At 38.2% G+C, this 19176-nt stretch overlaps 1 protein-coding gene across 2 annotated transcripts in view; it reads left to right on the forward strand.

The window, feature by feature from the left end:
- The window catches only part of POLR1F (RNA polymerase I subunit F), a 118422-nt gene that overhangs the window by 9669 nt on the left and 89577 nt on the right, over positions 1-19176 (forward strand). The window contains exons 2-4 of one of the 2 annotated variants that reach the window (XM_081800440.1): positions 8150-8291; positions 11616-11824; positions 12891-14769. In XM_081800440.1, coding sequence (XP_081656566.1) covers positions 8150-8291; positions 11616-11824; positions 12891-13290 — 751 coding nt within the window. In that variant the 3' untranslated portion in view covers positions 13291-14769. Of the gene's footprint in view, positions 1-8149; positions 8292-11615; positions 11825-12890; positions 14770-19176 lie in introns of those variants that run through there. The other variant, XM_081800442.1, reaches the window with a different exon arrangement.

Genomic DNA, 19176 nt, shown 5'->3' on the forward strand with positions numbered 1-19176 from the left:
TATTTGAAAAAAGAAAGAAGAGGATTTAAAAAAAAGGAGGGCGCCTGGGTGGCTCAGATGGTTATGTGTCTGCCTTCAGCTCAGGTCATGATCCCAGGGTCCAGGGATCGAGTCCCACATCGGGCTCCCTGCTCCTTGGGAGCCTGCTTCTCCCTCTGCCTCTCTCTCTCTCTGTCTCTCATGAATAAATAAATAAAATCTTTTAAAAAAATAAAATAAAATAAAGGAGAGAATGTGATCAGACAGGAGACTAGAACAAAGCCATACACTAGAGATTTAGGGTATATTTTGATCTGTTAGAAGAAACTGTATCTCAACATTTTAAAGAGAGAACAACTTATATATATCTGCCAAAAATAAGGGTAACTACTATGCAGGGATAGAATATGACTCTAAAAATGAAAAATAAAAATGTTTTTTAAAAAAGATTGATAAGATGTTGGTTGAAACAGGGAAAAAGAAACTAGAAAAAAAAGACAGTTAAAAAAAATTAACTTTGAAAGACTAAAGAATCATGGTAAAAAAGCCATGGATTCTGTGTGCAGTATTCCCCTAGCTCTGGAGTTCTCTTGTTCTCATTGATGGGTAAACTTGGTCTTGGCTGGCTGTTCTTGCTGATCTTCGGGGGATGGGCCTGTTGCCATGGTTCCCAAATGTCTTTGCTGGAGGCCGAATTGCCCCGCCCTTGCTGGTCCGGGCTAAGTAATCTGCTCGGGTTCGCTCTTGGGAGCTTTTGTTCCCTGCAAGCTTTCCGTACAGCTTTGGAGGAGGAGAGTGAAAATGGTGGCCTCCCGTCTCCACCCCGGAGGAGCCAAGAACTCGGGGCCCCACTTTGTGAGCCGCCAGAGAAAAGCAGTCAATCACTCCTGTCTCCCCGGTCTCTGGCCGCACTCCATGCTCACCAGGCCTGTGACCAAGCGTTTCTATCTCTGGCACCCGACTCCGTGTGGAGTCTCCAAACCCAGCAGATCCCTGCGGTGTGTTCCTGCGCCGCTCCTCCCGGGGGAGGAAGGGGAGTCTCCCTGGATCTGCCGCTTGTTGGGTCCCTGCTGGAAGAGCAGTGGCCTGACTGTGTCGCGGATCACAGCTTATGGCCACACCGAGCTGAGAGCCTGCTCCAATACCTGGGTGCTCTGCCGCACTCAGGCACCCCTGGTCTTTCTCTGACCCCGAGGGTCCTGAGACCACACTGTCCCGCGAGGGTTCCACCCCCCGCTTAGCCACTGGAGCTACGTCCCTCAGCAGAGCAGACTTCTAAAAGTTCCAGTTTTGTGCTCCGCGGCTCTATCACTTGCCGGATGCGGCTGATGGAGGCCCCCTCCCCCTGCCATCTATCCTCCCAAATATCGCCTCGGATTCACTTCTCCGCACGTCCTACCTTCCAGAAAGTGGTCGCTTTTCTGTTCAGAGAGTTGTTGCTGTTCTTTTCTTCGATCTCCTGTTGAGTTGGTAGGTGTTCAGAGTGGTTTGATCCCTATCCAGCTGAATTCCTGGGACCAGACGAAATCCAGGTCTCCTACTCCTGTGCCATCTTGCCCAGCTTCCCGGTTAAGTTTATTCTTAAGCATTTTACTATTTTTGGTGCAGTTGTAAGTAGGATTGTTTTCTTAATTTGTTTCTGCTACATTATTAGTGTATAAAAATGCAGCAGATTTCTGTATGTTCATTTTGTATTCTGTGGCTTTACTTAATTCATTTATCAGTTCTAGTAGTTTTTTGGTGGAGTCTTTCAGGCTTTTTTTTTTTTTTTTAAAGATTTTATTTGAGAGAGTGCATGCGAGCAAGAGCATGAGTCGAGGTGGGGGTGCAGAGGCAGGAGGGGAAGAAGCAGACTCCCTGCTGAGCAGGGAGCCTGACGTGGGGCTCCTTCCCAGGTCTCTGAGATCATGACCTGAACCAAAGGCAGATGCTTAACCAACTGAGCTACGCAGGCTCCCTGAGTCTTTCAGGTTTTCTATGTATAGTATCATGTCACATACAGTGAGTGAAATTTTTGTTTCTTCCTTACCAATTTGGATGCCTTTTTTTCCTTTTCATTGTGTGATTTCTGTGGTTGGCACTTCCAGTACTCTGTTGAATAAAAGTGGTGAGAGTGGACATCTTTGTCTTATTCCTGTTCTTTGGGGAAAAGCTTTCAGTTTTTCACTATTGAGTATGATATTAGCTGTGGGTTTTTCATATATGGCCTTTATTATGTTGAGGTATGTTCCCTCTAACCTAGTTTGTTGAGGCTTTTCGTCCTAAATGGCTGTAACACTTTGTTAAATGCCTTTTATACATCATTTGAAATAACAGGGTTTTTTCCTTTTGTTTTGTTTTAAGATTTTATTTATCCATTGAGAGAAACCATGCACATGAGCAGGGGGGAGGGGCACAAGGAGAGGAAGAAGCTCCTCTGCACTGTGCAGGGAGCCTGACTCGGGACTCGATCCCAGGACCCTGAGATCGTGACCTGAGCCAAAGGCAGATATGCCTAACCAACTGAGCCACCTAGGCGCCCTGAAATGATACAGTTTTTATTCTTTCCCTTTGTGATGCAGTATATCACATTGATTGATTTGCAAATATTGAATCTCTCTTGCTTCACAGGAATAAATCACACTTGATCATGGTGAATAATTTCTTTAACATATTGATGGGTTCAGTTAGCTAACATTTTGTTGAGGAATTTTGCATCTATGTTCATCAGAAATACTGGCCTGTGGTTCTTTTTTGTGGTGTCTTTTTTGGTATCAGTATAATGCTGGCCTCCAAATGAATTTGGAAGCTTTCTTTACTCTTCTATTTTTTAGAATAGTTTGAGAATAGTAAGTATTAAGTATTGAAATGTGTGGTAGAATTTACCTGTGAAGTCATTTGGTCCTGGACTGTTGTTTGTTGGGAGTTTTTAGGTTATTCATTCAATTTCATTGCTGGTAGTCAGTCTGTTCAAATTTTCTGTTTCTTCTTTGTTTAGTTTTGGGTGGTTGTAAGTTTCTACGCAGTTATCCAGTTCTTCTACGTTGTCCAATTTGTTAGTATATAATTTTTAATTATATTTTTATTTTTATTTTATATATTTTTATTTTATATATTTTTAATTTTTTAATAATGTCTTAAAATGCTTTGTATTTCTCTGATGTTGGTTATTTCTCCTCTTTCAATTCTGATTTTGTTTGAATTTTCTCTCTTGAAGAGTATGGCTTAAAGGTTTATCAGTTTTGTTAATCTTTTCAGTGAACCTGATCCTGGTTTCATTGATCTATTCTATTTTTAGTTTTTATTTTATTTCTGCTCTAATCTTTATTACTTCCTTCCTGCTATTGGTTTTGGGTTTTGTTTGCTCTTTTTCTAGCTCCTTTGGGTGTAAGGTTAGTTTGAGATTTTTCTTGTTTCTTGAGGTAGGCCTGTAGTGCTATAATGTTCCCTCTTAGAACAGCTTTTACTGCATCCCCAAAACATTTTGGACCATTGTGTTTTCATTTTCGTTTGTCTTTTTTTTTTTTAAGATTTTATTTATTTATTTGACAGAGACAACGAGAGAGAGAGCACAAGCAGGGGGAGTGGGAGAGAGAGAAGCAGGCCTCCCATGGAGCAGGGAGCCTGATGCGGGGCTCTATCCCAGGACCCCGGGATCATGACCCTCGCCGAAGGCAGACGCCTAACGACTGAGCCACCCAGGCGCCCCCATTTTCGTTTGTCTTTGTGTAATTTTTTATTTCCTCTTTGATTTTTTTTGACTGACACATTCACGGTTTAGTAGCATGTTACTTAATCTCCACTTAGTTGTGTTCTTTTAGATTTTTTTCTTCTGGTTGATTTCTACTTTGATAGCATTAAGGTTGGAAAAGATGCATAGTATGACTTCAATCTTTTTGAATTTGTTGAGACTTATGAGCTAACATACCTATTTTGGAGAATATTCTGTGTGCATTTGAAAAGAATGTATGTTTCCTGTTTTAGGATGGTATGTTCTGCATTTATCTGTTAGATCCATCTGTTCCAGTGTGTCATTCAGAGTCACTGTTTGTTGATTTTCTGTTTGGATGATCTATCTATTGATGGAAGTGGGGTATTAAAGTCCTCTACTATTATTGTATTATTATTGATTACTTTCTTATGTTTGTTATTATGTTTACTAGTGATGAGTTCCTTTAACTTTTGTTTGTCTGAGATATCCTTTCTCTCTCCTATTCTGAATAGAGTATCCTCGTGGCTGTTTTTTTTTTTTTTTTTTCTTTTTCCTTGAATGTATCAAGCCACTCTCTTCTGACCTGCAATGTTTCTGCTGAAAACTCCACTGATAGCCTTATGGAGTTTTCTATATGTAACTTTTCTTTTCTCTTGATGCTTTTAAAATCCTCTTTTTATCATCATTTTCTGCCACTTTAATTACTGTGTGTCTTGGTGTGGACATTTTAGGTTGCTTTTGTCTGGGGCCCTCTGTGCCTCCCGGATCTAGATGTCTGTTTCCTTCCCCAGACTCAGTAAGTTTTCAGCTATTATTTCTTCAAATAAATTTTCTGCTCCCTTTTGTCTCTTTTCCTTCTGGGATCCTCATAATGTAAATGTTATTATACTTGATAGTGTCCTCAGTTCCTTTAATCCATTTTCATTTTTTATTATTTGTTTCTCTCTTCTGTTCATCTTGATTGCTTTCCATTATGCTGTCCTCAAGGTCGATGATCCATTCTTCTGCATCCTCCAGCTATGATTTATTCCCTCTAGGGTATTTTTAATTTCACTTACTAAGTTCTTCATATCTAATTGTTTCTTTTTTATGTTTTCTGTTTCTTTGTTGAGGGTCTCACTGATGTCTTCCACTCTTCTCTCAAATCCAGTGATCATCTTTATGATCATTATTTTCTCTATCAATTATATTATCCCATTTCGTTTAGCTCTCTTCTTGTGAATTTGTACTGTTCTTTCATTTGGGACATATTCCTTCTCATTTTGTTTAATTCTGTGTCTGTTAGGAAAGTCATCTGCTCTTGAAAGTAATGCCCTTAAATACAAGAGGTCTTGTAATGCCCTGCAGTGCAATGTTTCCTATTTACCAGAACCTGGCAGTTCAGGGGTGTCTATTATGTGTGTTGTGTGTGCCCTGCTTTTGTGGCTGAGACATGTTTTCCTTCAGTCCAGTCGTCTGCAATGGCTCTCTTTGCCTGTGTGGGCAGGGTTTGGTCCCTGTGTTGTTAGTGGGCTAGTCTGGGACCACCTTGGGCCTGAATTGAGCCAGAGCAGTCTTTTGCCAGAGCTGTGGAAGCACCAAGCTCAAGGGTGCTTTCCCTGTGTGGTCACCTGAGCAGCTTTTGCTGGTGGGTTGGGTCTGCAGTTAGACCAGTGTCTGTCCCCAATCCACTGCTGGGGCTGCAGCTGGACGGGTGTATGCTGTTATTTTCCCTCTCCCAGAGGCAAGTGTCACTTTGGAGTGGTGCTGGCCCCTGTTGGGGCTTGTGGCACTGCTTTGAATGGGCTTCAGCCAAGATCTGCAGGAGAACAAGGGAGCTGGTTGTGCTACATCCAGTACCAGCAAGGTCTGCTACATTGATCTGCTATGGGAGGGGAGCTAAAGCCGCCTGGGAAAACTGCAGAGGGCTGGAGGGGGTGGATCCACATAAATGTGTGGCTGGGGCATGCTTCTAGCAAGCTAGGTGTAGATTGTTGTGCTGTGCTGGGTCCTGCAGCTGTCCCTGTATTTAGGCTGGGGGCAGGTGTTGGGGAGGGAAGTGGTGCCCACCAGCTCTTTTGTTCTTGGAGAAATCTCCCGAAGTTCCCTGCTTCTTCAGCCCATGCTCTGAGATTATTAAATAAATCTCTTTCCTGTATACCCCAGGCATTTTTCAAACTGCTGCTGCTTTGCTGTATCTCAGCGGGACTGTCTGTTCTGTCTCTTTAAGGGCAGGGACTCTGTTTTCTGTCCCCCTGCTGCCTCTTAATGTATTGAGGCTGCTGATTTTTAAAGCTCTAGGTGTTAAGTCCTGTTGATTGTTTAAAAAACAACAACAACAACAAACCAAAAACAAAAAAACGGGAGAAGCCAGGCCCCAGGAGAAGCCAGGCCCCTCCGGTTTTCAAAACCAAATGTTATGGGGATTTGTCTTGTCAGTGCAGCCCCCCAACCTGGGGAGCCTGGGGCAGGTCTTCTCTCCCCTCTCTGCCCTCACAGAGTTCCTCCTTCCTAAGGTCAGTCCCCCTCTATGGTACAGTCTTTCAGTAAGCATAAAACATGTTTATGAACAGATCCAAATTTATCTTTACTTTTTCCGTAATAAGACAGAAGTAGATAAACATTATGTTTCGTAATCAATATTTTCAGTATTTTATTTGGAAAAAAATTTAGATGTCCAATGAATGGTTTCTCAGGGTTTCATGTATTTACCCAAATCCTTTTGGGTTTAGGCTCTATGGTCAAATTCCCAAGTTACCAATTTTGAACCCTACAGAACCCAATACCTCTCTCTTATAGGAAATAGTTTGCATTACTACCTTTACTATCATGAAAATACATCTTTACTGTGAATTGAAACTTAAAGGTAATATAACCTACCTTCACAATTGGAAAAAAAACAAACCTGTAAGTGCTCCAACATAATACCATAAAATATGTTTCAGTGTGATAATGCTCAAGGATGACTAGTTTGCACTGATATCTAGAATCGTCAGTGTGTCTATTACAAGGGTGGATTGATGCAGGGGTTTTGAGTTGACAACTCAGAGAACACATACAGTGTCTCCACTGGTGAAATGCTTTTCTGAAGTAATGCGTAGTTCTCAGTAGAGTTCCCTACTTAATAATCCACCCTTGAATTTGCTACTACATTCCTGGAAGTTTTAATGTATATTAAAATGATGCAAACATGACTTTATGCTGATGTATATGTGTGTGTGTGTGTGTGTGTGTGTGTGCATGTGTGTATATATAAATATATAAATAAGTATATGCACAGACATATATATATCTAGATATTTATATATATTTAGAACTAGATTCTATGTCCACCTATTTACAAACCCATTTGTTCCCTCATTCAGAGGTCATGTAGACTTCTGGGTTTTCTGTGCCTCTAAGATTGTCCTAGTGATGTAGTTCCTGCTTGGGAAAACATATGCAGAAATTAACAGTTGAAAAAAATGCTTTCTGGAGGAAGTCTCTGAGTTAAGTCTCTGAGTTTATGGTCCTCTTGATTTGATAGTTATTAAAGTTCCTTTCCAGTGGTTCCTGGCTGTTTTATTTAAGCAACAGCTACTAGGGATAAATTCTTTCTCTTATGCTGTGTGAATAGTTTTAGAAATTTAGTAGAGTTCAACAAAAATGTTCTGTGCTCTCAAGGGCCTTAGATTTGTGTATGGAATGCAAAGATACACAGTCAATAAAATGAGATTAAATTCAATGATGACGCTGTGCCATAGTGTCTTCTAGGAGTGCAGGAGGAGTGATTTCAGCCTTGCCTTGGGGAGTCTGGGAACTTTTCTTCAACAAGTAGTAGTGGGTGTGGTAGTGAAGCCACCAGGTGTGCCTCCTTAGTAGTTAAAGTTTAAGTATTTGGAAATGACATTTTGAAATAGTAGTTGCCCCCTAATCTGTCATACTATGTAGACTAAAGTAGCAAAATCAGTTCTTGATAAATAAGACTACATATTTCACTTATTAACATTTCTATTTATTACTAACAGTTGTAGTTTGAGGATTTTTCTCCCTTATGTTATTGGCTTTAATATTTAGGGGCTTCACCTGTGACTCCAATACTTCTCTTACTATGGACCATCTAGTATAGAAATTCAGTAATGGTGGATAATACCAAAATTGCCTTGATTCAGTTATACTCAGAAATAGAGACATTTTTCTTGCAAGTCTTTTTTTTGTCTCATTCTAGCATGACTAGAATTCAGATGCATAGCTAATAGGTCAACCTATTGCTCATGCATAATTGGACATTTTGTTTCTCGGTACCTATCTTGAATAATCATTTTTAACTTAGTCAATATATTGGAACCCTTTGGTGAAATTGAATTACTCAGGTAGTTAGGGATTAATCATATGCTCTTGTGTTTTGGCATGTGTGGTTATATTTAAGAGGTGTATAATTTTTGGACTCAGTATATTTAATCAGTATGATAATGGCCTAGTTTAAAAGAGGATAAAAATTTTTTTTTTCTTTTTTAATAGCCTTTTAGGTGTCCCCATTGCATATGATAACATCAAAGTAGTGGGTGAACTGGGAGATATTTATGATGATCAAGGACACATTCATCTTAACATTGAAGCAGATTTTATTATTTTCTGTCCTGAACCGGGGCAAAAGCTTATGGTATGTATTTTTATATATATGTATATTTTTTAAGCTTTCTTTGTATACTTGTATAGTAATATAATTTGGAAAATTTTAAGAGACTTGGGAAGCAAATGGATTACTATTATTGGTTTCTAAAAATTTAAAGAAAAAAATTTACCATCAGTTCAACATTGGTAAGTTTTTAAACTCCATTCTCCTAAAACTCACATGTATGTGGAAAGAATGTGTCTCAGAATTTATTCTTTGGATGGCACCAGAATGATCTTAAGCTGTTAAAAAACAATTATTAGTTTATTATTTCTCAATTACACACAAATAGTTTCTTTTATAAAGGATTCAAATCGTATAGTAATCAGAGGAGTTGAAAATTCAAAGGGTTGTGGGACCAGGCAGGTAATGAAAGTGAATTAAGGATGAGGTCAAGGCACCTGTAATGTGCCATGGGAATAAAGGCCCTGTGGGATAGGTCTTTTAGTTTTTCAAGAGGAATCTGGAAATACAGATTTTTGTGAAGTTGACTGAACTATATATCCCATTATGCTCTGCACTTGCCTTTCTCTTCTGCCAGCAGTTCTGTGTATATGCCTTGTTGCACATACATATAAATATATATACACATGTTTATTTTTTTAAGAACTATTAACCCTTTATCGCTAATAAATACAGGTCAAATTTTATCCAAAAGGCATTTCTAATTTAAAAATTTTTCAGAATCAATTAAACAAGTATCTTGGGCCTGCCCAACTGGGATCCCACAACCAGCCTCCATGCCAATAGTATGGTTATAGTATAGCTTTTCTTCTCTGATAAAGTTGGCAGTAGATTTGTACTTAAATTCCCACACTTACCAGCTTTGTGTAAGTTACTGTAAATGTACACATAGAAATACCATACTATACAGAAAGTATGAAATGAAAAAAAACTCCATCCTTTTACTCTATTTCCTACAATAAGGTCCAGTCTTCAAATAAATTTGGACAGTTCGTTTCAGTTTTTTTAATATGAGGTATAGTTTACATACAAATACACAGATCATAGTGTGCAGTTCAGTGAACTCTGATAAGAGCATATATACCATTCTATTTTGGAACGAGCCTCCTGCCCTTTCCAGGTCAGTCCTCTCTATTCCAGATACAACCACTGTTCTGATTGCATATATTATAAAATCAGTTTTGCTTGTTCTATAATTTCATATTAATGGACTTTTTCATTATACAGTGTTTGAAAATCTGACCTCTTTTGCTCAACATGTTTTTGCATTCATCCATGCTGTTTGGTGTGGTAGTTTATTTCTCTTTGTTGCTCATGGTATTCAGTTGTATGAATGTATCATAATTTAATTGCCCATCTTTACTGATTGACATTTGGGTTGTTTCCAGTATGAAGCCATTATGAATAAAGCTGTGAATATACATTTTCATTTCTCCTAGGAAAAACTAGAAGCAGCATTTGGTTTTGTCTTTTAATTTTACTTACGGGCATATACTAGTTTCTCCTTATGATTTTAATTTGCATTTCTCCTTTAAGCTCTTTCATGTGTTTCAGTAAGGGGCCTATTCAAGTGCTTTCCCCATTTTTAATTGGGTTTTTGTATTATTGAGGTAGAGTAGTTCTGTTTATATTCTTCCTACAAATCCTTTTCAGATAAATGTATTGTGACTCTTTTCCCCCAGTCTGTGACTTGTCTCTTAACTTGTAATGGTATCATTTCATAAACAGAAGTTTTTAATATTGATGAGGTCCAATTTGTCATATTTTTATGGTTACTGCTTTCTGGATCCTGTATAAGAAACTTGCCTACTCCTAGATTGTGAAGATAGTTTCTGTAAGCCTTGTAGAATTTTTCAGTTTTAGCTTTTCCATTTAGATATATGACCAATCTTAATTTTTGTGTGTAGTGTGAAATAGGCCCTTGAGATCCATTTTCTTATTCATATGGTTATATTCAGTTGTTCCAGAACTCTATATTGAAAAGAATTTCCTTTTCCTATTATCTTAAACTGATAGGCTTTATTGTTTTATAGCAGTTTTAGATTTACAGAAAAATTGAGTTGAAAGTAAGTCCTTCCCCCACCCCAGCGCACACAGTTAACTCCTATTATTGACATCTTGCATTAGTGTGGTAACATTTGCTACAGTTAAGCTGATATTGATACATTATTATTTTTTTAAAAAGTGTAGAATTAGTTTTCTTTCTTGTACATTCTAAAACCCCTGGAATGTACCACACAATGACATGTGTCCCCCATTACTGTATTCTATAGAATAATTGGGCACTGCTCTAAAAATTCTCTGTATTTTACCTACTTATCCTTTTCCCTCTATCCCTCCTCTTGAAACCTGGCAACTATTGATCTTTTTTAGTGTCTCCATAGTTTACCTTCTCCAGAACTTCACAGTTGGAATCATATTGTATGCAGCCTTTTCAGCTTGCCACCTCTGACTTAGCAGTATGCATTTAAGGTTCTTCCATGTCTTGTCACCGGCTTGGTAATTTTTTTTTTTTTTAACTGCTGAATAGTACTGCATTGTATAGATGCACTGTGGTTTGTCCAGACTCCTGATAATGACACCCAAAGAATTTTCTATGTATAAGGAGTTGCCAACATTAAACAAGGCTCTATACATGTTAATCTCCAAATTTAAAATACATGATTTAAAAAAAAATACTTCAGATGTTCATTTATATGTTATATATATTGATTCTTAGGGGAAGAAAAAACTAAGGCTTTTTTTTAAACTTTAAGCTTAAAATCATATAGCACATACTTTAGTTTTAAAGCTTCTAAAAATGTTATTGTGATTCAGTCAAAATAGCCATGCTCAAGTTCTACATATGAAGGGTAAGCTGTCTTCTGATACATTGCTTACATCATGCTAAAGTTAAAGAATGCTCTTTAAGCTTTGAAATTCAGACTGTTGATAGAAATATAATGTGGATCCTAGTTATAGAAAGCATATGCTTCCTGCCTTGAGGTCTTTTCACATTTAGGTCATATCAAAGAGTATTTTCTGCTTGGTTTCAATATGGTTATAATCTATTCCCCAGGGAATCCTGTGGCGGGAGCTAAGGAGTTTTTGTTTTTTTATCCAGTTAGGCAGTTGATATGCAATCATTTAGTAAAGTTTGAGCTTTCTCTAAACTCTACAGTGTTCTAAAATGATGGTTTAGTATAACATGTAAATTTTAATTGAAAAACTTTTTCCATATCAAATTACACCATATTTTGATGTTTTCTCTTTGAAGATCAGTTTGAAGCTTATAAAGTTTTATTTACCTTTTAAACTCTTTGGATTTCTTGATGTTACTTTTTTCTTTTCCCTTTCCTTTCTTCCCAGGGTACAGTTAATAAAGTGTCTTCCAGCCACATTGGCTGTTTAGTACATGGGTGTTTCAATGCCTCCATCCCTAAACCTGAGCAGATGCCTGCAGAGCAGTGGCAGAACCTGACGATAAACGTGGGTGATGAACTAGAATTTGAAGTATTTCGTTTGGACTCAGATGCTGCTGGAGTATTCTGCATTCGGGGAAAATTAAATACCACCAGGTCAGTTCCTAATCACATTATTTTGAATTTTGATACTTAATGATTTCTATTTAATTCTGATGATTTAGAGAATATAAGGCCTTCTTTTAAAATAAAATTAGAATATTCATGCTTTAAACCATAAAGTCAATACTTAGTCACAGCACTTAAGATTCCTATTTACATTGAATATTCTAAAGCTCTACACATCTAGCTGTTCCCTATTTTAATCAGTCTATTTTCTAGTTTAATTTTTTTAACAAAAGCTTGATCATACTGCATAACTATTAGCCTCTTATTTTTACACAGTGGAAACAAAAATTTGATTTTTGTCATTATGCCAGGTAGATAATTTCTGAATCTTTTTTGTATTAAAATTCTTTTAAGAACTGTCATCTCGAGCTTGGTTCGATGGGAGCCAAGTTTAATGGAGTGAAGGAAAAAAAAGCTTTGGGAATATTGCTGGTGTTAATAATCAAGGCAAAATCTAAAAAAATATTAAGACTATGGGTTAAAGTTTTAGAACAGTTGTCCAATAGAACTTTCTGTGATGATAGGAATGTGTGCTTTATTTGTGTAGTATTAAAGTTACCTCATTGAAATTACTTAGTCATACATAGCTAATGTTTCTGTATAGGACTCTGCAGTCTAATGTTTCTGTATAGGACTCTGCAGTTCCAGAGAGAGGCCTACTCCACTGATCCTTGTTTTTATTTTAGTGTTAACTCTTAACTTTGAAGGTAATACTGCTTCAAGCATGGTTATGGGAAAAAAAATGAGGATTGAGAGTTAGAAACTCCATTAATTTCACAGATAATGGAAATATATATTTTATCACTTGTCAGTTGTTTAATAAGCCTGGGTGTGGTGATGTTTATTGTGACCTAATTTTTCTAAACCAAACCAAAATTTAGAAGCTACATTTTAATGGGCTAAGGGATAACAAGATAGAATATTGGAAATTTATGCCATACGTCTATATCTTGTACTGCTGTTATTTAGAAAAAAAAAAAAAAAACACTTGGTATATTCTTGATCTCATTGTATTCTTTTTGTTTATTGCTCTGTAAATTTTTTCAACTGTTAGTTTACAAACCAAGTGCTCTGCAGTTTCTGAAGAAGTAACAGAAACTGGTACTGAAGAAATTATTGAAAAACCTCTCAAGAAGAAGAAAAAGAAAAAGAAGAAAGACCCAGAATCATATGAAGTGGAAAGTGATAACAGAGAGTTAGCAGATTGTGCAGATGCCACAATGAAGAAAGAGACAGACCTGCAGATTGATAATGTGAATGGCCTCTGGAAGGCTGAGCCAAAAAAGAAGAAAAGGCACCAGGAAGATCAGGACCAGGATCCTGTTTTCCAAGGCAGTGACTCCAGTGGTTACCAGAGTGACCATAAGAAGAAAAAAAAGAAAAGGAAACACAGTGAGGAAGCTGAATTTACCCCACTTTTGGAACACTCACCTAAAAAGAAAAGGGAAAAGTAATTTTCTTTAGTGCATTTTAAATATTCAGCTTTTTAAAGATTTAGATACAAGAGATGAATAAATGTGGGAATGGTATGAAATGCTTGTGTATTCCCGTAGTCTACAAAACAGGAAACATTTGATTAGGAGTTTTTGGTGCTTAAATTATTACAGTGATAATTACTGTAGGAAATACCAGGATTATTAAACTGCCATTTTATTGTTACAGAATAAAAAGGTAAGAGCTACTCTTTCAAGTCTTACATTTTCCCAGTTTTTACATCTAAATTAGATAAAATTATTCCTATACTCTGAAGACTGGCAAAAGGACTTTGTAATACAGTGTAGTTCATATCATTCAAGAATGAGTTGGAGCTTGTTTTTTTTTTTTAAATAGGTTTGACCTTTAGTCATAATTTAGGTTTTTTGCTTTTTTGTTTTGTTTTTTTTGGGGGGGGGGTCATGGCTACTACAGTGATTCTGTGGTTCAACTTAGAACGGTTTGCCAAAGGCGTTCCTGTTAAGTCTCCAGAGCTCTTAAGAACCAAGCCACTATTGACTGTGGTAGGAAACATTGTTTACTATTCTTTCCTTCCAGATGGAGGTTGATGAGAGGAGGCTGATGGACAAGGCTATTTCCTTGTACTTACTTGTGCCTCAACCATTCTGCTTTTGCTGTGTTTGGAGGAGCAGAGTCTGACTGATTAAAACATAAATGCCATTAGTCGTAGTGGGGGATTTTCTCAACTACTTTTTAATGATTAGGTTAAGGTACTAAAAATTGTTTAAGAGAAAATTTCATTGAGAAAATGTGGACTGTTTTTTTTAACTACTAGAAAACACTGAGTAATGAAATAAGCTGCTTCAGGCTGATAAAGCATGGCCACATTGATTTAACAGTACCTGACCACCTGACCATGGCTATGTGTAACACATCTAAGGAAAGATGTAGTTCCTTCCATTATGGAGTGTCATTGGAGATACAGATGCACACATATAAGGAAATACAGAAAATTAGTAATTCTGGTAAGTACTAACAACAAGACTGTCTACTCACTGTTAGCTGTGTTAATATCTCTAAGTGGATGAATGGTTGAAATGAACTTCACATGGCACCTATTCTGTTTCTATTTTTCTAGTATCTGATGTAACACTGGTCTCACATGGTTTAATTTTACTATTTAAATTCTGCTAGTAGTATATCCTGATCCGAATCTGTAATGATAGAATATAGAATTTGGGGAGTAGCAGATATTCACACGTTTGTCCTCAAGTAAATTAGTAAGACCAGACAATGGAAAGATACAGAGGAATTTCTTTTCCTACAATTTAGTGTGGGTATTGAGCCCTTAAAATATGGCTAATACAAATTGACATGTGGTATCAGTATAAAACCCAAGATTTTGAAGATGTACAAAGAATGTAAAATATCTCAATTTTGTATATTGGTGAAATTATTTTTGGTATATAGTGTGTTAAATAAAATTTATATTCAGCTTTTTTCGACTTTTTTTTTTTTTTTTGCTAAAAGGTTTAAAATCTTATGTGAGGCTCACTAGTATTCTGTTGAGGATTTCTGTATTAAGGTTCATCAGAGATATTGGCCTGTAGTTTTGGGGAGGTTTTTTGGTAGTATTTGTATATGGTTTTTGGTATCAGATTAATCCTCAACAACATATTAGCAAACGGTATCCAACAATACATTAAAATCATTCACCACAGTCAAGTGATTTACTCCAGGGATGCAATTGTGGTTCAGTATTTGCAAATCAGTCACATGCTACATCACATTGAGAGAAAGGATAAAAACCACATGATCTCAACAGATGCAGAAAAATCATTTGGCAAATGCAACATCCATTTGTAATAAAATCTCAACAATATAGGTTTAGAGGCAACATACCTCAACATAATAATGACCGTATATGAAAAACACAAAGCTAATCTCCTACTCAATGTTGAAAGGCTGAATTTTTCCTCTAAGATTAGAAACAAGACAAGGATGTCCACATTCACCACTTCTATTCAACATAGTACTGAAGGCCTCATTTTCTTACACCATACACAAACACAAGACAAATTAAACACCTAAGTGTGAGAACTAAAACCGTAAAAATCCTGGAAGAAAACAGGTATTAATTTTTTGACATTGGCTCTAGCAACATTTTTATAGGGATATCTCCTCAGGCAAGGAAAGCAAGTTAAAATTAAACTAGTGGGACTACATGAAAATGAAATGCTTTTGCACAGCAAAGGAAACCAACAGAACAAAAAGACAAGCTACTGCATAGAAGGTATTTGCAAATGATACATACAGTAAGGGGTTAATATCCAAAATATATGTAAAGACCTTACACATTTCAACACCAAAAAAAAAAAACAAAAACAAAAAAACCCCAAATAATTTAAAAAAGGGGGGGGCGGCAGAGGACCTGAAGAGACTTTCCCAAAGCAGACATACAGATGGCTAGCCAAAAGACACATAAAAGATGGTCAACATCACTAATAATCAGGAAAATGCAAATCAAAACCACAATGAGCTCTCACCGTACACGGGTCAGAATGGTTAGAATCAAAAAGAAACGAGTGTTGGTGAGGATGTGGCAAAAAAGGAACCTTCGTGCACTGTTAGTGGGAATGTAAATTAGTGTAGCCACTGTAGGGAAACTAATTTCTGAAAGAAAAATAGAGAAGGACTTCAGGGAAGATGGTGGAGTAGGAAGATCCTGAACTCACCCTTTCCAAGGGACACACTGAGATAACAGCCACATGAGCAAGCTAACTCAGAAAATGACCAGTAGAATAGACTTTCCACCATTCATGGTAGATAACAGGCCACATCTAAAAGGGTAGGAGGGGTGGAGACATGGTTGAGAATTAAGCCCTCAGACTAACCAGTAACGGTAGAGATTCCACACAAGGCATTCCAGGCACAGGGGACCTGCACTGGTCAGACAAGTCCCCTTAACCTTTGTCTTTGAAAACCACAGGTGCTTAAATTTGTTAGTTTTACAATCATCAGGGCTTAACGCTGAGTACTTAAAATTCACATACCTAGCTTCAGGAGAGCTGAGGGCCATACGAAATTGATTCCCTGCCCTTAAAGGCCCATAACCTGCCTGAGATACAGCATAGAAGCAGCAGTTTGAAAAGCGCTTGGGGTATACATGAAGAGTTATTTACTAATCTCAATGTGTCCTGGAGGGGCAGGGACAGAAGACTTCTCCAAAAACAAAATATTTGACAGGTACCATTTCCCTCCACCCCCAGGCTAGACAGCCAGACACTTGTTAGAACAAGTATACTCTCCATCTATCTTGCTAAGACTTCATGCTCCACCCCCACGTTCTGCATATCTGCCCCTTCCAACTCATCCCCTTCGGCAGGTGTCTCCAATGTAACTTCTATCTCAGCACACCCTACAACCAGCCCCAGCAGGAACTGGCAGCACTCCAAAGTGAATCCTGTCTCAAGGAGAGGGGAAGATAACCACACACACTTGTAATGCCACAGTCCCAGCAGACAGGCTGGGAGCAGGCATTGGGCCTGACTGCAGGCCCTGGCCTACCAACAAAAGCCTCTCAGGGGACAAGAAAGTGAAAATGCTTTGCGTGTCCATGAAACTATAGCCCTGGCAGAAGGGCTGAGGGTAGGCATCTGGTCTGACTGCTGACAGCATCCAACTGTAGGACCACTGTGGCCCCTGCACTGGCCCTTTAACAGCACAGGGACCAAACTAGTGTACCCACAACAGGCAAAGTAGCCTATTGCAACTGACTGCAACTGAAAGCAAATGTAGGTCACTCACAACAGTAGGGCAAAAACAACCCACATAGGAGACAGCGCTGAAGCACCTGGTCCTGGTGAACAGGGGGTATTGTGCAACAGGGCACCCCAGGAACTCTTCTTCCTAGGGCCACATCAAGAGCAGGAGACATAGCTGACTTCCCTAATACTTAGAAACAGAGTTAGACAAATGAGAGGAATGAGCCAAATGAAAGACCAGTACAAAACCACAGCAAATGAACTAAATGAAATGGAGACAAGCAATACACCTGAAAGAATTTAAAGTAATGGTCATAAAGCTACTCAATGGCCTTGAGAAAAGTGTGGAGGATCTCAGTGAGATGTTCATAAAGGGATAGAAAATAGAAAAACCGATGAAGAACTCAACTGAAATTAAAAATACACTACAGGGAATTAGTAATAGACTGGAGGAAGCATAATGGATCAGTGACATAGAAGAGAGAGTAATGGAAATCAACCAAGCTAAAGAGAAAAAGAATAATGAGAACAGATTAAGGAATCTCAGCAACATCATCAAGCATAATAACATTTGCATTATAGGGATCTCAGAAGGAGAATAGAGATGCAGGCACTAAAATTTGAAGTAATAATAGCTGAAAATTCCCTAATCTGGGGAAGGCAGCAGACCTCCAGATTCAAGAGGCATGGAGAACCCCAACCAACCTAACCCAAGGAGATACCAAGGCATATAGTAATTAAAATAGCAGAAAGTACTGATAACGAGAATTTTAAAGTTAAAAGAGAAAAGTCACATACAAGCAAAACCTGATAAAGCTAGCAGATAAGTTTTCAGCACAAACTCTATAGACCAGAAGGAAGTGCCATGATACGTTCAAAGTACTGAAAAGAAAAAAAACCAAGAACATACTACTCACCAAAATTCTCTATTAGAATAGATGGAGAGATGGTTCCTTAGACCAACAAAAGTTAAAGGAATTCATCACCAATAAACCAGCCTTACAAGAAGTGTTAAAGGGAATTTTTGGGAAGAAAAGCCATAATCAGGAGTAAGAAAATTATAAAAGGAAAAACTTCACAGATAAATGCAAACAAAAGTAGATTAATCTCTTTAGTATGGAGGTTAAAGCACATATGCAGGAAAATAAATTTTATCTAGAAAATCAGTCAAGTGTTTCACAAAATAAGAGGATGTCAAGAATGACATCATATACATAAAATGTGAGGAATGAGTAAAAAATGCTTTGAGAATGGGTTTAAACTTAAGCAGCCATCAACTTAAAATAGACTGCTATACACCTAAGTTGTTTACGAACAACAACAAATTGAAAACCTGTAATAAAGAAAAGGGAATCCAAAGTAAACGGATGGCAGCAAAGTAAGAGGACCGTAGGCTCACCTCGACCTACAAATATAATTAACTATCAAATCATCCCAAATACCCCAGAAACTGACCTGAAGACTGGCAGAACAAACCACAACTAAAGGGAGACAAGAGGCCATATCAAAGAAGGTAGCAAGTAAGGAGATGTGGCTTGGGAGAAAAATGGATCATGGCTGCTACAGTGGGGAGGAAGTCACTGTCATGGACAAGGGAGAGATAGACTAGCACATGGGAGTGCAGGGGAAAACAAATCCCCACAGCAATTAGCTTGGAAAGCCTCTAAGAGGGGCTGAATTTCCTGAGTTATTGCAACCAGCAGGGCTTAATGCGTTGAGTTCTAAAGGTCAGGGGGCTTGCCTCGGATAGACCCCAAAGGGCACTGCACTGCTCTTGGAGAGAAAACGGCACACAGCCCACAGACATATAGCATGGAAACAGTGATCTGAAGAGTGCCTGGGGCACAGTGGGGAGGTTTTTTGCTTCTATCAGAGTGTGTTCCAGGCAAACATTCATAGAGAGACTCCTCTAGGAAAAAAGGAACTGGCAGGTGCCATTTCCCTTTCCCACTACTTAGCATAAGCACAGACCACTTGGGGGAACCAGCCCAGTGCCATCACTTGCTACCAAACTTGGTTACACCAAGTCCCAGCCTCCCATGCTGTAGTGGAACTGCCCTTCCCAGTCATACTTGCCTCAGTCCCAGTTGTGCCCCACAAGCATTAGTCCAAATCTCTTCCAACACCACATTTCCCAACTGG

This window comes from Leptonychotes weddellii, chromosome 12 (genome assembly GCF_054177405.1).
Source record: "Leptonychotes weddellii isolate Sample4059 chromosome 12, ASM5417740v2, whole genome shotgun sequence".
NCBI classification, from domain to species: Eukaryota; Metazoa; Chordata; class Mammalia; order Carnivora; family Phocidae; genus Leptonychotes; species Leptonychotes weddellii.